Source organism: Anguilla anguilla, chromosome 8 (assembly GCF_013347855.1).
Source record: "Anguilla anguilla isolate fAngAng1 chromosome 8, fAngAng1.pri, whole genome shotgun sequence".
In the NCBI taxonomy this organism is placed as follows: domain Eukaryota; kingdom Metazoa; phylum Chordata; class Actinopteri; order Anguilliformes; family Anguillidae; genus Anguilla; species Anguilla anguilla.
The window spans coordinates 6,995,991-7,015,678 of NC_049208.1; the positions used below are offsets into that span (position 1 = coordinate 6,995,991).

The window sequence follows — 19,688 nt, forward strand, 5'->3', positions numbered from 1 at the left end:
TTACAGTCAGCCATTTTATTTATGGAGAAATATTCCATTAAGCCAGAGAACACCACATTGAGGGAACAGTGGGATTCCACACTGGACGTGACCAGGGAAGATGGCCGTTCAGTAAGGCTCACCCACGGTGCAAAGCCTCAGCTGTATTTTTCCGCCTGTGTACGTGTGAGTGCCTAAGAGAGTGTATCGGCGTGAGGCCACAGTAAAAAATAGCGAGGCCAGAGTGACATGGTCTTTGAGGGAAGGCAGGTAAATTTGTCAAAACCTAGCCACGGCAGGGGTCAGCCATTTTGGGGAGAAATATTCCAGTTAGCTGAACACCACCTTGACAGAAAAGCCAGAAACCAACTGTGGGTCTGAAATTTTTTTTTTTTTTTTTTTTTGCAGCTGATATTACCTACAGAACTTCCAACTGCTGCAGCCACTTTGGGACGCTAAATTCTAAACTGAGATCATATTTAACAGAAAAGTGAAACTTTTAAAGAGATTTAACACGGGATTTTATAAAAGAATGACAGTACGCATTAGATCTAGTTTTTCAATATTTCTGTTATTAGGAATCGGCAATTCTCAAGGTCCACATTAATATCCCAAAGTCTCCAAGCTGTTCAGTGTAAAATGTATGGATCAGATCATTCTGCTGCCCATCAAGTCCCATTCCCTTCAAAAATGCAATTATCAGCCCTGCTCTGCAAGCCTCAAACTCCGTGCTATTTTGATATATTATTCCATTACGGTTAGTATTAGATCACCAGGATATCGAATTAGGCTGCATCAAACTGCTAAATAGCTACGGCTGCAAAACATTTAGGGGAAGCAAAAAAAAAAAAAAAAAAAAAAACGTTTCAGACTTCTGAGCATCTGAGTCATCACTTTTTTTTTTAAACCACCACAAGTTCCTACAGTTCTGCAAACTACCTGACGAGCGACCACTTGACTAACGTGTGCGCGCGCGGTCATACCTCCGTCCCCAGGGACTACGGACCACCCTCTTCCTCACACTGACGCGCAAAGTTCCTTCGCGGCGGCCATCTTACATTCAGAGTCTGTGGTTTTGTGGAGCGGTGATACAGGCAGACAGACACATACAGGCCCACACACGCACACACTGGCCTCTGCCTGAGGGATTCTGGGAGATTACAGCCTATCCTTGTCTGTCAGCCTATCAGCATGACAGACTCATTCAATAACACACCGAAAAACCCCACAACACAAGTCAAATGGTTAACTACCATTACACACACTCCCAAATCAGTAGACAATGACATTCAATACTAACCCACACCCCCACCCCCCACCCCCACTCAAAGACAGTGGTTAAAAGATTTACCAACAATACTTTCACTTCTGCTACACTTCTTCAGCTTGTAGACAATGCTGATCTGCATGCAGCCCAACCAAGCCACAGTGCCTCCTACAAGGTACATGAGATATGGCACCATGCTGGTACCATGGAAACAAAAAGGGTACCAAGGAAAAAGCAGGCCTGTGTTCCCTTGATCACATGAACAAATACAAACTGAGGAATGAAATGACTGGTCACCTGACTGAATTGAATGCAGCTGATTGGTTACAGGAAAACAAGGCTGCTGGGGACCAACCAAAAACTCTTGTCTGTAACACTCTGGTGTATGGTCAAATAATCACACACATCCCCAATAAGGCTGAACTTCACCAAACCGAAAAAGAAAATGTGCATACATTCCTGGAAGCGACATTCAATGCAGTGTGCAGTAGTACATAACATATTATTTTGTTGAACTACTGTGACATTACATACTGTTGAGTGAACAATCCTAAATCTTGAAAAAATAAATTAAATCTAAATAAATAATAAAAAAATAACATCAGGCAACCTAAAATCTGAACACATGTTCCTTGAGTTGTTTCTAAAAAAAAAAAAAACATTAAATGACAAAAAGTTGTACTCTATTGACATTGCAAGTTTAATGCATACAATCAGACAAAACAGAAGGCTATATGACTGAATGCCGAAGAGACCGTAGCACAAGAGCACAGTGACACTGCTGTCTCCTCAGCCGTGGTACAGTACAGGTAACACTGCTCCAAGGACCCCCAAAAAAAACTCAGCTAGCACTTCGCACAAAGCCGTTATCCAAGCCCAGCACACAAGCGGTTAGAAAGCGCTAACCCCAATCACACAGAGAAGAGCAGGGTGCGGGTCACTGCCTCTGAATCTGCTCAAAAGCAACAGTTACAGACAGAAGAAACGTCCCCCCACAGTGTGATGTTTGGCAACCAAATAAATAAATAAATAAATAAATAAATAAAAAATATTTGGTGAGAGTGAAGCGAAATGAAAGAGCAGTTACTCTTTCTGAGGCGAAAGAGCAGGTTGTAAACAGACATAAGGATAAAAAATACGGTGCTGCAGTGTGTTGAAGGTCCGACACATTCATGAAACGCTCCTCTATCTTCCTGCCCAGAGCAGCTGCGTACAGCACACACAGAAGCACAATCAAACGTCACGGTTTCTGAAGTGAGCCTCCCTCACGTACACGTATCAGTGCCACATTAATGGAAATTCTGTTCGCCAGCTAGAGAGAGAGACAGAGGGAGAGAGAGAAAGAACGAGAGACAGAGAAAAGAGAAAATGCTGGCCAATCACTGAACTGTACTGTTCAGGCAAATGAAACGGATGCAGTAAAATCAAAAGCTAAAAATCGTACAGGGCAGATTTAGTGTTTTGGCTTTCGCGTTTTGAACTTCGCTTTAAAGGAAATCTCGGTGGTAATGTTCGCTGCTTTGAGTGCGTAAAATACTGACAGGACTCCTCAAAACTCGGAACACCATTTAAATACATCAGAGACGGGCCAGTCACTGTACACAGTTCCTTCCAAATGGGGTGTCTTCCTGTTCTCCACCCTCCTTGCTTTTGTCCTGGTCTTCCAAAATCTGGCCCAGGTGGAGTAGAAACTCCCCCATCCCACCCCCACCCACGCCCCTCGACCACAGCCTCTCCCAGATATTTGTCCCGTTAAATGAACCACTCTTTTTTGCTCTCGTCGATGGTCTCCGTGAAGTTGGGGTCGTTGACGATGATGGCGGCGTCTGCGTTGTCCGCCGACTCCGCCCCCTTGGCCTCGTTGGTGTGGTAGGTGCCCTTGTGACGGAACATGTGGCGAATCAAGAACACGAGCGTGCAGAGGATGGTGAAGATCACCACGGCGATGATACCTGCGGCGGGAACAGACACGTTGATGGGTGAGAAGAGACTGACAGGATCCTCAAACATCATTGGTTCCCTGGCTGAGGGTGCTTCCCACTGCACCTTTTTGCACCAATCACAGCTCGGTTCTGAGTCAGTCCTTTCAGAAACATTATAGAACATTCCTTTTGGAGAGTCAGTTTCAGATTTTGCTAAAACGTAACCCCTCTGTGACCCCCACTCACCTTGAAAAATTTTGGAATAAATAATGTATATTTATACTTGTAATAATGCTGTCACCCAGGTAAAAACATAGGTGACATAAGTAAAAATACTGAAATAGCACATAGCTGGAAGTTTACTGAGGTAATTCAGGTAACGTATGATGTTTAAGGGCAAAACCGCTGTGCTAGATCCAAGACTCAATTCTGTTTGTTTAGGGTCCGCGAATCAGAAAATGCGTCTCACCTCCAATTATTGCAGAGTTCCGGTTAACCCCATCTGGCACCCTCTCCTCGTTGAATGGGAACTCGGCACCTGCTGCACAGAAAGTAAGCACCACTGAAATATGCACTCGCTACAACAAAGCACTCGGCATGTTCACTCATATTCAGTGAAAACACGACAGCATCACGAAAACTCACTCAAGTTCTAGTGGTGTTCACTCATGGTTAGCAACAAAAACAACGCACTTTTACCACCGACTCTCATGTTGCCGACCATCACGGACGCAACGCATGGATTAAATTTTTCTCCCCTGTATTTGGCGTCCCCCCAGATATGGCACCCTAGGTGACCACCTCTGCCTATAACCGACCCTGCTGGCTACAGTCGGAGGTTCTCAAACTCCCGGGGCCTCCTCTGTGCTGGTTCCTGCTGCAGCCAATCTCTTGACTCTCGGCCCGAGCTCGAGAAGAACTCTGTTTTCGGTTTCTGGCACTTCTCACGAGAAACGTCCCATCGGGGAATCTCGTTTGCGCTGATGCAGCGTTTTCCTCCAGGGCTTTCATCTCCCGATTGGACGGACTCCAGCGAGAGGGGCCGTCACAGCCCGACTGGCAACGTCAGCCCTTTCCTTTAATCAGCGTTTCCACGGCGACGGCGTTTTTTTAATCGACGTGCTTTGATCTTAGCGGAATGAGGGATCCGTCTTACAGCTGCCAGAGGAGAACACGCCCGCTACCCGAAGAAGATTAAGCTAGCCGGTTATTCAGGCCAGGGGCACCTCTGCCTTTCTGCGTAATTTTAAACAGAACAATAGCGGCGGGGGTCTCTTGATTGATGCCCTTCCTCTTTAGCTATAGTTCATTAGTCGGGAAGAAATTTAATTACCGGCAATATCCAGTCATTGTGCATTTAAAAAAAAAAAAAAAAAAAAAAACGGATTTTTAAACGAGGTACGGTCGCACTTCACGCACGATTACGTGGTAATCACCCGTGCGAACTGTTTCGCAGAACGAGCTTTCCGGGAATTAAACGGCGCTATTTTATCGGGGTTCCCGGCGTAGCTTGGCGGACGGCGTGCTAGTGGTTAGCCGAGACAGCGACGAGGCGTTTTCCTGCCGGTTCCGTTCGGAGCACGCAGAAAGATGAAGCGGGAAGGCAGACCAACGCACGTCGTTGATCACGTTAACGCTCTTCAGTGGCGGGAATGGGAAGGACGGGAGGTCCGGCTTGGAGAGATTTAATTTCAACGATCAGTATCCACCTCTGCAGCCTCAATGGCGGCGTGCCTCAGGTCACGTATGCAATAATCAGTCTGCACACATATAAATATTAACGTATAATGAGACACTTACAGCTAAACTGAAGCGCCATATTCATTAAGGCTGCCTTCAGCCATTTTGGAAAGCAAGTGAACTACTATGTCTACATTACAGAAAAAAATAATAAAAAAATCACCTTGAATGATGATGGTAGTTACCCAAATGTCTATCTCGAGGGCGGGTAACCTTGGTCCCACCGTCCCAGAGTGCCAGCGATGTTTTCGGTTTTTGTTTGACGTCTGGGTTGTCGTCTGCTATGCTCGGTTATCAAATTTGGTTTATAGTAACTGATGTCATTGTCAGTGTGACTGGGTCATAAGAGTGCCTCTTCGGACCTATGATTCAGCCCTGTAGAAATGCCATCTTGGAACGTGGGGTAGAGTGCAGTGTTTTTGGCCGTAAAAACAACAGTGTTTTGCAGGGAATGGCGAAACTCGGTGGGGCGTGGGGAGGGATATAGATCTCCTGTCTCACAAGACTGCTTGGTGTGCATCTAAAGCAGGCCCTGAATCGATAAGCAGTGCTTCTGAACTCAATGCCCGCCCCACCTTTACACTGCACAATCCTCAGGAGCAAAGCAGAGCTAACGTCTGGTTTAGATCAATAGACAGACAGACAGACATAGTTAGTTAGATAGATAGATAGATAGATAGACAGACAGACAGACAGACAGACATAGTTAGTTAGATAGATAGATAGATAGATAGATAGATAGACAGACAGACAGATAGATACATAGATAGATAGATAGATAGACAGACAGACAGATACATAGATAGATAGATGGATAGATAGATAAATAGATAGACAGATCTGCCATCGCTTCAGGATTGTTTATTTGTTTATTTATTTATTTATCATTTTAAAAAAATGTTTTTGTCCAGCCTACTTGTAAAAACCTTAATTCGAAAAAGAATTTCATAAACAGAATCTGACTAAATCTCTTTCAGCGTAAAACAAAGCCGCTCTCTAGCCGCTGGGCTCTTAATGCTAATGCAGCGTAATGGCACCCAATGCAGTTAGCCTCCGCTATTTCCGCTCAGCGAAATGTCACATTTTAATGGTGTGAAAATGGGGCCGGCTTATAATATCGCCGCCGAGCTGAGACCAGTTAATGGCGGGCGGTGGAACGTGATTTAAACACTCAGGCAATGAGAAGAAAGAAGAAATGGAGGAATGGGCCCGTTTTGTCAGGCGATAAATAACACAGAGGCAGCCAGAGACAGACAGGCCACTTCAACCAAGAGATGTGAATCCACATCTTCCCTTAAAACACAGAGTGTTAGATTAGCTGAGTCCTGGCCGTGGTCTGTGAATGTTTACGACCGACAGAGACCAAGAGAGAATTTTGTAACGAACAGTTTTAACCGGAGAGAGGGTAATTTATTCATGGGTGGCACAGTGGTGCAGTGAATACGACTGTCGCTTCAGAGCAAGAAGGTACCAAGTCTGAGTCCGGGCTAAGGGGCCCTTCTGTATGGGGTATGCATGTTCTCCCCCTATGTCGACATGGTTTCCGATTTCCTCCCATAGTCCAAAAACATGCAGGTTAGGTTAACTAGAGAATCTAAGTCGCCCCTAGGTATGAGTGTGTGAGTGAATGATGTGTGTGCGCCTTGTGATGGATTGGTGACCTGTCCAGGGTGTATTCCTTTCTCTCCCCCAATGCATGCTGGGATAGACTCCAGCTCCCCCCCCCCACCACTCTGACCAGCTTAAGAAAATGGACGGATTGATTTATTCATTAAACTTTGCACCCGGACTACATTCCTATGTTCCACTCTTCATGTGCATCTTTATGCAAATGAGGTACAGACTACAGACGCCTGTACAGGTGTGTGTAATAAGGCAGCCGTACGGTCACGGTTGGGTTATAGAGCAGGGGTCAGGGGTTGGGTCACGGCTGGGTTACTCTGCATCGCCGCGGCCTACCGGAGTCCAGGTGCCAGGGGTCGGTGGCGGCAGACATGGGCGGGATGGTGAGGGGGGAGGCGCCGCAGTTGGACTCCACCAGCTTGCCCTGGACGGAGACGGGCGCGGCGACGCGCGACCTCAGCGCGGCCTTCAGGGGGGCGACGCCGTTGAACTGCACGCGCGAGAGGCAGCCCACGAAGCCCGGCGTGTTGTACTGCTCGATCAGCACCCGGTCGATCTGACCCGTCTCTGCAAAAAAAAAACAAGACCGGCGACAACCACACGGTCAGCGCCCACAGGCAAACTGTACTGGGGGCACCTCTGTTACTGCAAATAGAAAAACACCACACAACAGAACAATCCAGCGAACAGTTTTGAGGTGAAAGGTCAGTTGGTTAAACACCGTCTAGGCATTCCACAGTGAAAACCTGGCCACATTTTGTTGAGAAGTGAAAGTTTGCTAGCCAGCTAGGACGTAGCAAGGCTATATCTGGATCTAGAACGTGGGCTATATTGAGGTTAGCCATGTCTGTTTACACAAAAACACCTCTCAACGTAGATTTCCAGCCCTTGAGATGTTTAGATTATTATGGCTTCTTGCTCACTGGGAAATGGGTGAAAGTATATGAAGTCACAGCGTGTTATAAAATGGAACAGAACCGAATAAAGAAATAGAACTCTCTGAATCTACTGCTCTTAAGGCACTGATTCTATTGCATGTAGCTGAGCACAGAATTACGAAAGTAATAGAACAAAAGAGTACAACAACTTAATGGCTTAGCATATCATAGAATGAAACAGAATAATGTCAAGAATCTACAGTATGTAATTTCCCAAATCTACTTAATGTGGATTAGCACAGGACAGTGTAAAAGAATACAAAAAAAGAGAAAACACTATAAAAGGTAGATCATGATGTTACAGAATATAATACAGGAACATTTTTTAAAATTACCCCTCCACCCCAGTATGTGCGAACCACGCTTGCCAACAACCCCATTAGAAAGTGAACAGGGGGTCCGGTAGCTTTAATGGAGAAGAGAGGGCTCTGAGGCGTAAGTGGATTTGGTAAAGAAAGGCATTATTACATTCCCCTTCGCTCGGAGCTGTGGGCTAACGAGCGTGATTTAATAACCAGCGCATTTCCCTCTGTCCGTCCGTCGCCCACACGCAGTGCCAAGTGCACTTCCTGGAAAGAAGAGGCCAGAGTTATGCCAACCGCACATCCCCGTCTGGGTTCTCTGGCACGTTCCTTGATAAGAATCCAGCCCTCAGGCAACTTTCATTACGTTTACATTACATTACGTTTATTTGGCAGATGCTTTTTAATCTGAAGTGACGTGCGATACGTGCATACCGAAGGTCACTGGAACAACTACAAAACGCAGGTCCCGTAAGGTACAATACCTCATTACGTAACAGTTATTCATAGCGATGGACACACTAAGGCCAGTTCACACAGTAAGCATAAGGCTAGATCAGAGAGTAAAGTAGGCCAGGAAGAACATGGCTGAGTTCAGTGTTCAGTGCCTGGCGACTGTGGGCAGAGGCTCACAAACATTAGCAGCGATAAAAATGTTTGCTCCCATAATCCCCAGCAGCCCATGGGAGAGATATGCCTGAGCCACTCCTAAGCTGTGTTTGCGCTGACATTTATTTATTAGCTATCGGGATAGGCCTTTGCTTTAGTTACTGAATCGTTCCTGAATCATTCCAGTATGTTATCATGGATAATTGCGAGTGTTTCGTTAACACTTGGGGCCTGATTTACTAAGACCTTTAGCATGTGCTAAACCTATTAGCACATGAAAAACCAATCATTGGTCATGGTATTTGTTGTGCACCAATCATTGGTTGTGTTATTAGATTTGCTTGTGCTAAAAGGTTTAGCATATGCTAAAGGTCTTAGTAAGTCAGGTCCTTGGTTTCATATACACAGTTTTGACCATGTTTTTCCTGTGTTCCAATAGAGACTCCCACAGCATGCGAATTAGGCAGGTGCACCTTTTTCCCCCAGACACATAAATAACCTTTCACCGGCTACAGGGCGACATCCTCTCTCTCCCTCTCGCTGCTAAAAGGGGGCACGCTTCAACCCCAAGACCCCCCCTCAAGGCTGCTCGCGCGGATGCCCTGCGTATGACAGCACTCAACTCAGCAGCTTGTCTGGAGCAGCAATATCTGACGTGTTCTATAGGGTCACCGTCGGACGAGCCTTCACCTCAAAGCCAGGACTTCCGACATAGGGGGGGCGACATAGCTCAGGAGGTAAGAGCGGTTGTCTGGCAGTCAGAGGGTTGCCGGTTCGATCCCCGCCCTGGGCATGTCGAAGTGTCCCTGAGCAAGACACCTAACCCCTAACTGCTCTGGTGAATGAGAGGCATCAATTGTGAAGCGCTTTGGATAAAAGCGCTATATAAATGCAGTCCATTTACTTCCAGGAAGTTCCACAGCCGGCTAATCCATAACCCAGAAATGTGTGCGTCTCAGGCCACAAGCTACTGTACCTCTGCCACCCCCCCCCCCTTTTAGACACTGCGGATTCGATCACAACTAGCCTGTCTTTAGCTATTCACAGTGAAGCTTTTAGAGAGGCACGCCACTGCAGCGTTTGTCATTAGCAAGAGATGAAGCCAGTCTTGCTGTGCTAATGTTGAGACGTCTGGCTGCTTCTTAAAGAGGCTTTTTGTGTCTGGGGGGGGGGGGGGGGGGGGTGTACTCTTCAAGGCTGGCGAGGCTCGACAAAGCTTGATGAAGCCCTGTCACATTCAAATAGATGTTTAGCCTTGAAAGACAAAGGTTTTCTCTTTCCCTTTTTTTTGGTGAGACAATATCGTGACTGAATACGCAACGATGACTGAAGACTCACCTCTTCAGGCTGCACCTCTCCCCATCCCTCCCTTCCCCCTGTAAATGACTAAACTTAGGGTTGTAACTAGGCAGCTGTTTTGTAGGTGACTAGGTGCATTAACTGTCTTAACGACTACTTGTATTTTTTCCATAGACTGCGTTGTTGCCGTTCTCGTTGTTTAGTGTTAATCAGTTTAACCATCAGGGTCCAAGTTGAACTATGCGGTTGTTCCCTGTACTTGGACCGGTACTTCTCTCTAGGGGTTTCGTCATACTTGTTCCTGGTTATGGTTATACACTTTGTTGTATGTCGCTCTGGATAAGAGCGTCTGCCAAATGCCTGTAATGTAATGTAAAAGTTAATTTTAGAAAAATGAATCTTCAATGAACAGGGGGGTGGAGTGGTTCAGTGTGACCACAGCGAATATGTGTTGTAGCCCCCGTCTGAGCGATAAAGGGTAGCCATTTTGTCTCAAAATTCACAACACACCTGAGATAAGGTGGAGAAAAGTGACATTTTTAACATGGACTCTAAAATCCTGGGCTCTGAACTGAGAGACTGTCACACCATGTGTCAGTGTGAAGCCAGACAGCAGAGTCTCTCACACACTCTCTGGGTGGGTGTAAACTCAAAACACACTTCTCCTCCTTGGCTTCAGAGAGGCTGGTGACACCCGAAATCTAGATCTGCACCGACAAGACGTCGGATCTGAAGGAAGTGTGATGGTAGAGAAAATGTGTCCGTCATGGACATACATTTTCTGTTAAAAAATTATTCTAAAAACCCTTACGAGCTTCAAACATTTCTTTAGTGTTATCATCTCTGCCAATCTGGTTTTTATTTTTATCTTGTCGGCAACAAAAATAATACATTTTCCAAAAGGAAAATTCACTTCATATGCAAGACCTTGAAGTCTTTTTTGCTGAAATGTATTTTTTATTTTCTGACACAAATACAACACACGCACGGACACACACACAGACAGAGACACACACACACACACACACACACACACACACACACACTTACACCACCAGTAACTGGCTTACTCCATCATATAAATGATCCAAGCACTTTCGTAATGAAGTAATGTTCATTAAGACTAACCCCGCCCCCTCTCAATGCCCATCTCCCCTATCCATCCTTCAGGCCTAATTAAAATGGCCGTGCGGTGAGCCGCACTGTCACTCACAGCATGCATTACTGTACAGCGTCTCCCCCCCTAATGAGATTCTCATAGCCAAGGCGGAGACTGGTAGTCAATACCACAGACTTTAGTTCCTGCATTGCTAAGTACCACTGAGGGTCTGCATTACACCTGTCTTAGTGAGCAGGGGAGTGACTTGAACTTGGAGGGCAAGTGACTTGGTGACTGGTTCATTCCACTCTGCCACTCCGTTTCTACTTCTCCTTGACTTTCTGTTCTTTACAGTACATCTTTATGACCTGAAACTCAAGGCAGCTACATTTAAAGGTAGTGTGTGTGTGTGTGTGTGTGTGTGTGTGTGTGTGTGTGTGTGTGGATGTATGTGTATGTGTGTGTGTGAGTGTGTGTGCTTGTGTGCGCGTACTCTACGTGTTTGGGTGTATATGTGTCTTTGCATGAGACACACAGACACACACACCCAAAAATTCTCAGTTTTTCTGGGAACTGGCTGCATGGTGCTTATGTGGCTCTTAACAAAACATTAATCATCCTAATAGTACAGATTCCACTCTCTGAGCAGTCTCCTGTGCTGAACACTGTGAGCAGGCTGAACAGGCTCTCATGTACTTAACACTGTGTGAGCACTGAGCACACTGAGCAGGCTGTATGGTGTGAGAAGGGGCTGCTCTCTCTCTCTCTCTCTCTCTCTCTCTGCTGCATCGTGTTACTAAGCGATAATTAACCGCTCCTCGGTGAAGACGGGTGTCAGGCACCGTGCGGCAATAAAGACGACCGGAGCACAAACACTACCGGCGAAAGAGAGAGAGAGAGAGAGAGAGAGAGGGGGGGGAGAGAGAGGGAGACAGAGAGAGAGAGAGAGGGAGAGAGAGAGCGAGAGAAAGAGAGAGGGAGAGAGAGAGAGAGAGAGAGGGAGAGAGAGAGAGACAGAGAGCAAAAGAGGCAGAAAAAAGAACTGAGGAAAAGGGAAAAAAGGGGGTGAGAGAGAACTCAAGTCAAGGGGGAGAGAAAGAAAGAGGGAGTGAGAGAGCGGTAGGGAAATGGCAGTCATAAAAGGAAATAAATGGGAATAGAATGAGAGTGGAAAAAAAAGGATTCTTCCACTGACGACCTGGCAAACACAAGCCTCATACCACACACATACACGAATCCATACGCTGCATTTCTGATTACTGCACAGTGCACATCCAGGAAGGGCCCCAGCAATGCTGACCTCCCCCTGAGTCAGACTCCCCAACATGCTGACAACAAAGAGCACCTCACATCAACTGCACCCAGAGCAACAAGACAACAAAGCCATTTCCCCCCAATAATTCTGCAGTTACGGATGCTGAAAAGAGCAGTTAAAGTGTGAGTATATACACATATACACACACGTGCACACAAATATGCTATCTCTCTTAATTACTCACACACACACAAACACTCACACATACACTGACACAAATACAAACACGGACACGCACAAAGACAAACACATACACTGACACAAATACAAACATGGACACGCACAAACACAAACACATACACTGACACAAATACAAACACGGACACACACACAAAAACACGGACACACACACACACACACACACACACACACACAAGCACCTTACCAGAGTTCTCAGAGCTGGTCCGGTGTGTAGAGTAAGAGAAATGTCGGACTCTCTCTCTCTCTCCTGCTCTCTCTCCCTCTCTCTCGCCCTCTCTCTTTCTCTCTCTCTCTGCGGAGCAATGGACTAATTCCACCCCTCCACTGCCACTGTCTGACTGACTGTGAGCTCACCACATGCTGCCTTTTCCCTCCCCACTACAGGGAAAACACGGAGACCGGACTCTGGATCGGGAGCCGTCACTGACCAATGGGAGCGTCGGAAACCTCACGGAACTGTAAACGCAAAGCCCGGCCGGCTCTGTGCTGGCTTTACTGGCAGTGATGGAGGAGCAGGGGTCTCCAGCCAATCGCACTGCAGCACAACACCTAAAAACAGCACATGACACAACCTGCGCAGACACAGCGCTGACATCATAATGCACACACAACAGCTACTGCAGGCTTCCGGAAGCTTACAGCACAAGTGTATGTGTGGGTGATAGCCTCCTGGCCCACACATTTAAACACTGAACCTCCACACCCAGTTGTGAATGCCCATCTAAGTAGTTCTGGCCCACCTAGTTCTATGCAGACCCAAACCTTTTGAATATTTATGGGTATGCTGCTGGCTTATAGTCAATATACAAAAAGGCAATATTGAGCTCAAACCCCCCCCTCTCCCCCGTAAAACTTTTTAAAGTGCAGGAGGTGTCACTGTAATGCATGTAAAACGTCCTGGGTACCCCTTAAATTCAGGGAGGTGCCCGTTCTGATGACAGCTGGGCTGCAGAGATCTAATTCTCTGGTTTGGACTGAGAGTGGCTGAGAGAAAGCCACTCAGGAACACAGAATAAGGAACCAAACCTTCAGTGCAACAGCTCCCAGCCAGCGGACGGCAATAAAATGCTTACAAATGCCAGTCATACTGTCCTATCTGTGATTGATAAGTGCAATATTGTTCTTAGTGGGCAAAACCTATAATGTGAACTCTCATATCCTACTAAATTTACATTATTTAATGTCTGACATAGCTTTGCACCAAGTATTACATTATTTACTCAACTGTTGGAACTTCCTTTGTGCTGAAACCTAAATTCAGCACCACGGACAGGTCCGAATGAACAAATTCTAGGATTACGGTCTCACCTGTGTGCAAAATGTTTCTTTGTCACTTATTATCTTTAATTTCCCATAGAATGAGTTTGACACAATAAATGTGTGGAACACATGGACCTGGAATGTGCACTGTACTGTCTGATATTGACAGATTAGAAGTGAAAGATGTAATGCAGAAATATTATTCCTGAGCCCCGTAGCCAGATACAAAATTACATGCTGAGACCGTATTGATTTCCACTGACCCGGCGTCCGCGCTCATATCGACGGGACGGGCTAATCCACTGGGCTCCGGTCTGCTGCGGCTACGGCTACGCGGTTTGGAGGGAGGGAGGCGCACATTTGAGCACGTATCTCGCAGTCGCGCGGCCACTAATCATCGCAGAAGAGTATTTATCGATCGCGCGGGGACGATGCCGTCTTCCAGGTCCTCCCCTCCTGCTGCAGTGTGTCTGTGATCTCTGCCCTCATTCCCTGGCCTTGGACGCATCAGACAAGCTGCTAATGAACCCTTTAAATATTGAAGGCGTGATGTCACAAATGCGTGATCGGAATGTTCTTAACTGAACATTCTAACGCTGATGTCACAGTCGCTGCTGGTGACTGAAAGCAGTGGAGTTCTAGAACACAGCTTAAAAACATTCCAAAAAACCTACTCTTCAAAGTGCCAATAAAACTCATAGTCTCTACCCATCGGGGAGCTGTGTTTGTCTACTGCCAACACAGTAGTTATGAAGTTCTGAGCTTGCTAGACTGCACAGCTGCCTTTCCACATAAGTCAGAAGTTCACCACGGATATATTAAGTTAATCTATAGACCACAATGGTTTTCCACAGAGACGGACTCATTCTATCCTCCTGAATCACTCAAGGCTAAGCTTACTGTCCTGTGAGTTCCTCAACCAATCACATTCCTCCACAGTATCCTCTATGTCTTTCAGGAAGAACATGCAAACAGAGACAAAGTCTTATTGTTTATAGGCTGGTGTGTAAGTTCTCTGGTTCTTGCTCTGTATGTAAATGGGAAAGTGAGGAACAGTAGGTCTGCAGAGAACTTAACACAATACAAACATTCCATTGTGCTTCGGTTTGCAGTAACAATTCCACTGTGGTACACTGCAGCAAAGCGTCAAAATCCAAGAGACAATATGTTACCTCTCTCTCTCTCTCTCTCTCTATCTCTATCTCTTTCTCTCTCATTCTCCTTTCCTTCTTCCTCTCACTCTCTCGTTCCTTTTATTTCTTTATTCCTTTCTCCTCTATCTTTCTTCTTTCTCTCTCCATTCGTTCTCTCTCTTCTCTCTTGCTCTCTCCATCTCTGTCACACATACACACACACACACGCTGCACCACTAGGAAACCCTGAGACCCATAATTCCATTAGTGACTGGAAGCGGTTGCTTTCCAACCCAGAAATGATCTCCAGCAGAATCACACACTTACACCCATAAGCAGCTAAATCAATAATATCCAGGGCTTTCATTAGAAAATGCTTCTCAAAATGGCATTAGGCTCAGAAAAGGATAGCCTTGTTGAAATAAAGGAAAATCCTGTACAAGAAAACAGGCCAAATGCTACATAACGCTACAGTAAGCTAGCATGCTTTATATAACGTTTCTGTTAGGAGAGGCACACATTTGCCATATGTGAAAACACTAGGAAACGAGTCTCATGAACATAATTATATAACAACTATAAAATTAAATGAATATCTAAAACAACCTGACTGTGACAGTGTCATTGTGATAACAGCTGTAACAATGGCATTGTTCCAGTGACATTCTCTCTTGTTTTGAAAGATCGAAGCCACGACTAGGGAACACTATGAGAACAATATTACTTTGGCTCCCCCTAGTGACGGCATTACAATATGACACATTTTCCCACTGATTACTTGTATGGCAGCTGTGCACTGTAAGTGAAGCATGACCATTATTCTACATTATAATGCACCAGACCTAACCATGCACTATAAAACAGGAAGAAGAACAGAATGTTAGAAATATCCATTTCGGTTTTATGTCTATGACAAAGCAATCGTATTCAGCAAGAGATGATCAAAAGCTTGAGTACATCAGTCACAAATTCACACAGTACTGCATACATAACAGGCACAAAGATGACTGCTTAGCCTTTGAGGGCAAGAAATAAAACTATTTCTTTGTGTTGCGCACCTATCTTTCACACTAATGGGATCTGTCTTCCCAAAATCTGGCAGGTGCTGATAAACTCTACAGAGCCTATGGGCTTGAGGAATTCTCAGCCTGACATCTTACCCCACAGCAATAGATACGGCTCAATTTATTAAATCATAACAGATTATATATCTCCTCTCCAATCCACTTAAGCTTTGGAAACCTTATCAGTATCAATCAACCGACAGCATCGACGGGCATACCCAAGGTGTCACGGCTGCAATTGGTTGGGATTCAGTAACTCACACAGAACGCAAATCACACAGTAAGAGTCGTATCTCCCCCATGATTAACACCAAGGGGAAAAAGGTGTCACAAACACGGCTTTCAGTATTGTTTATTGACTTATTCTGTATTGTTATTCTGTAACATGGAAATGCTCAGTTCCAACAGCCGTTTGTCCAACAGGGAAAGCAGCATATTGAATGAAAGGTCTGGAGGAAAAGCTTCTTCATGAGAGGAGGAGTTGCACCAGGGATTTGTACCACCATGTCATTTTAATGATTAACAAGGACCCCCCCCCCCCCCCCCTAAAAAAAAAAAAAAAATCTTGAACAGTATATAAGCAAGACACACCGATGACACTGCTGGATTCTGTTTTGCCGGAACTCACCATAGACTTTTCCCAGGAAGAGGGCCTTGATGAGGTTGAAAGTGGTGTCGGATGCATCGGGAAGTGTGTAGCTGACTGGAGGATAGTGGTCCAGCTGAGACAGACAGACAGACAGACAAATGGAGACACAGGTCAAAGGTCAAAATATTGCCCCACCTATAAAATGAATGACATGTCATTTACGTGCATTTCCCTCAGGAAAAGGCAGTAATTTCTACGGACTCAACATTTCTAAATAGATCAAGTTCCTTTAGTTGTTTTATCGAAAGGAAAAAAGGGAATTGTGTACACTGCATAATATAAATCTAAGCAAAGTTGTCATTTCAATATCCTTTGAACTTGTTGAAATGTGTCTATTTTTCCAACTGTTTAGCACAGAAGAAAGGAATTTGAAAACAATAGCTGTACAATTTAAACCAGCCTGAGGAGCGTAATTTTGTGGACGTTAAGTAATGGTGTTCATTGCCTCCGGAAGGTATCAGTGTTACTGCACCTTGCAGAGGATGAACATTCCATTAAGAATGTTAAAGGTAACTTGAGCTGCTGGGCTTTTTACCAATAACAAAGACGACCATTTAATACAGCATTCATGTATTAAGTCTTATCCTGTATCGAGTCTCATTCTGTTTATTGAAGGGTCATTACCTTTATATTTTACTGGAGGTAACATCACAAGAATGATGGTAGCAATTAGAATGGGTTAGGCGCATCAGTATGTAAATTAAATAAAATTTTCCAGAGTTTACTTTGTTTAATAGAAATGCTAGCGGCAGTTTGCATTCAGGCCGCTGTGACTTTGGCCAGATGGGACCGTGGGACAGAACGGGTCGTGCTAATTTTCGGGGGACACTCATTAGGCGGTTGTTGTTGTTGTTGCCGTTTTTAAAAAAAATCAGATACCGCATCGCCACTGCAACTCTCAGCCAGCCAGTATTCATATCCGAGAATAAGTCCCGCGGAATTACCTCCAGAGCTCGAGGACACGTCTCCCCGCCTCGCCCGCTTAGCGCCGTGAATACAAATCGCCCGCCTCAGCCCGAGCGAGGATCGAGAAATAATCACTCCTAGTTCCTTCCCCATTACGGGCCCGATTCGTCCGTTAGATCGGGCGATAACGCGATCTTTTTATTTCAATGGCTCCCTGATGAATCAAAAAAAAAAAACCCCCCACCGGAATTCCCCCTTCCCCTTTCCTGGCCTTTAAATGAAATGTAATTTCGTCACACTGTTTCGCATGGTTTCAACCTCCCTGTTTCTTTTTTTCATCACGTTGATACCAGTGATGAGGATGAGGGAGAGAAATCAGATTTTGATTCGCTTACAGACTCTGTCTCACTTTCTGGATTCACCCTGCAAACAATGAGATTGCAGCGGGCGGCGTCATTTTTGACTCTCTCTGCAGCAGTGTCTGCCACTTACACTCACACAATCACACACACGCACTCATACACACACTCACACACACACACACACACACTCATACACAAACAAACACCAAACACTCACTCACTCACTCACTCACACTCATACACAAACAAACACCAAACACTCACTCACTCACTCACACACACTCACTCACCCACTCACACTCACTCAAACACACACACACACTCACTCACTCACTCACTCACTCACTCACTCACTCACTCACTCACTCACTCACTCAAACACACACACACACACACACACTCTCACTCACTCACACAGACACACTCACTCTCGCACACACACACACACACACACACACACACTCAAACACACACTCTCTCACACACACACCCCAGCGGCTCACCTGCAGCTGGATGCTGCGCTCGTGGCGGGAGATGTTGACGCTGTGGGGCTGGCCGTTGGTCATGTTGCGCTGGTCCACGTTGATGGTGAACGGCTCTTTCAGCCCCCCCAGGCTGTAACGCACCTGCAGGGTTCCTGTCAGGGAGAGAGACATCAAGACAAAATCCGGTCACACACACAGGCTCGCTCACACACACACACACACACACACTCACCCATGCACACGTGAAGGCACACACACACACGTACGCCCATGCACACATGCACACACTCACCCATGCACACACACATGCACTCACACATGCACACACACACGCACACACACGCCCATGCATACTCACCAAGCACACACACACACGCACGCCCAAGCACACGCACGCAAACACACACACACAGATGCAATGATACAGTGTATACAAGTACATAAATCACCTGCTGTTACAATTGAGTCAATTTAAATCAAATTGGTACCTACTGGGTGCAGAATGATGGGTGAAATTGCTGCAATTTCCTCGGCATTTCATGCGATACAAATACATCTTTAGAATACTATTTTTGAGTTAAACAGGGAAACAGCAAGTGTGTTAAGTGTGTTATACTGTATACAACTTTATGAAGCACGACACAGTCGGTACGGTCTAAATTAATATTGTACAGCAGTGTATCACCTCCAACCATCAGGAACACACACACCAAAATATAATTACCCATTACGCTCTCCGAATTCATCTATTGGAAATATATAAATAAATAAAAACTATGCTTGTTCAGGGTAATGAACATTATCTTCCACTTCCACTGGTGGAACTATATTAGCTTCACTGACTTATGCAAAAACACCAACAAATCCTTTGCTTTGCAGGAAATTAGGCTGACTGTGACAAGCAAAAGTGCCTGTGCATTTATTTCACTGCTTTATTTTTAATGAAAACATTGTTCTCATGAAAAAAGATAAAAAGATCAAACGAAAACATTTAAAAACCGCCCCCTCTCCTCCCCTGCCCCCCCCCCCCCCCCACCCCCACCCCGTTGAGCATAATGTCATTTCTGAGTCTGAATGTGAAAGTTTGTGTAAAATCCGTCAAACGAAAAAGTAATTTAAAGAACAAAAGTTATTTCTCCTGCATAATTCATGGAGCAGGAGGAATAATCAAACCTTTTTGAACGGTTATTTTTTTGTGGCATTGGATGTTTCAAGGAAGTGAAATTCAAATTGTTTCATTGTGTAAACAGCACAGTATATCAAATCAATAATTCAGGGTCATTTTGGATTTAACAGAGATGAGGGGCATGTTTGCAAGCTGTAAATCCAGCACGGCCAATCATGGCAATGGTGTAACTACAAGAAAGAGTGTCAGTGGTTGCCTTGACCACTGAACCGCTGTCCATCAGTAGTTCACTGTTTGAACCAACACAGCATTTGCAAACATGGCGACACCCGTGTGGACCTGACAGTCTCTCAACCACATCAGAAAAAGAAACACTTGCTTTCAGATTTTACACGTTTCAATTATTACA

At 45.4% G+C, this 19,688-nt stretch overlaps 1 protein-coding gene across 3 annotated transcripts in view; it reads right to left on the reverse strand.

Annotated features, from left to right (window-relative positions):
• The window catches only part of LOC118233893 (contactin-associated protein-like 2), a 243,500-nt gene continuing 223,812 nt past the window's right edge, over window positions 1-19,688 (reverse strand). For 2 of the 3 annotated variants that reach the window (XM_035429968.1, XM_035429970.1), the window contains 5 exons: window positions 18,172-18,305; window positions 16,380-16,473; window positions 6,868-7,098; window positions 3,638-3,709; window positions 1-3,198 (listed from right to left, as the gene is read on the reverse strand). In XM_035429968.1, coding sequence (XP_035285859.1) covers window positions 2,999-3,198; window positions 3,638-3,709; window positions 6,868-7,098; window positions 16,380-16,473; window positions 18,172-18,305 — 731 coding nt within the window. In that variant the 3' untranslated portion in view covers window positions 1-2,998. The remainder of the gene's footprint in view (window positions 3,199-3,637; window positions 3,710-6,867; window positions 7,099-16,379; window positions 16,474-18,171; window positions 18,306-19,688) is intronic. The other variant, XM_035429969.1, reaches the window with a different exon arrangement.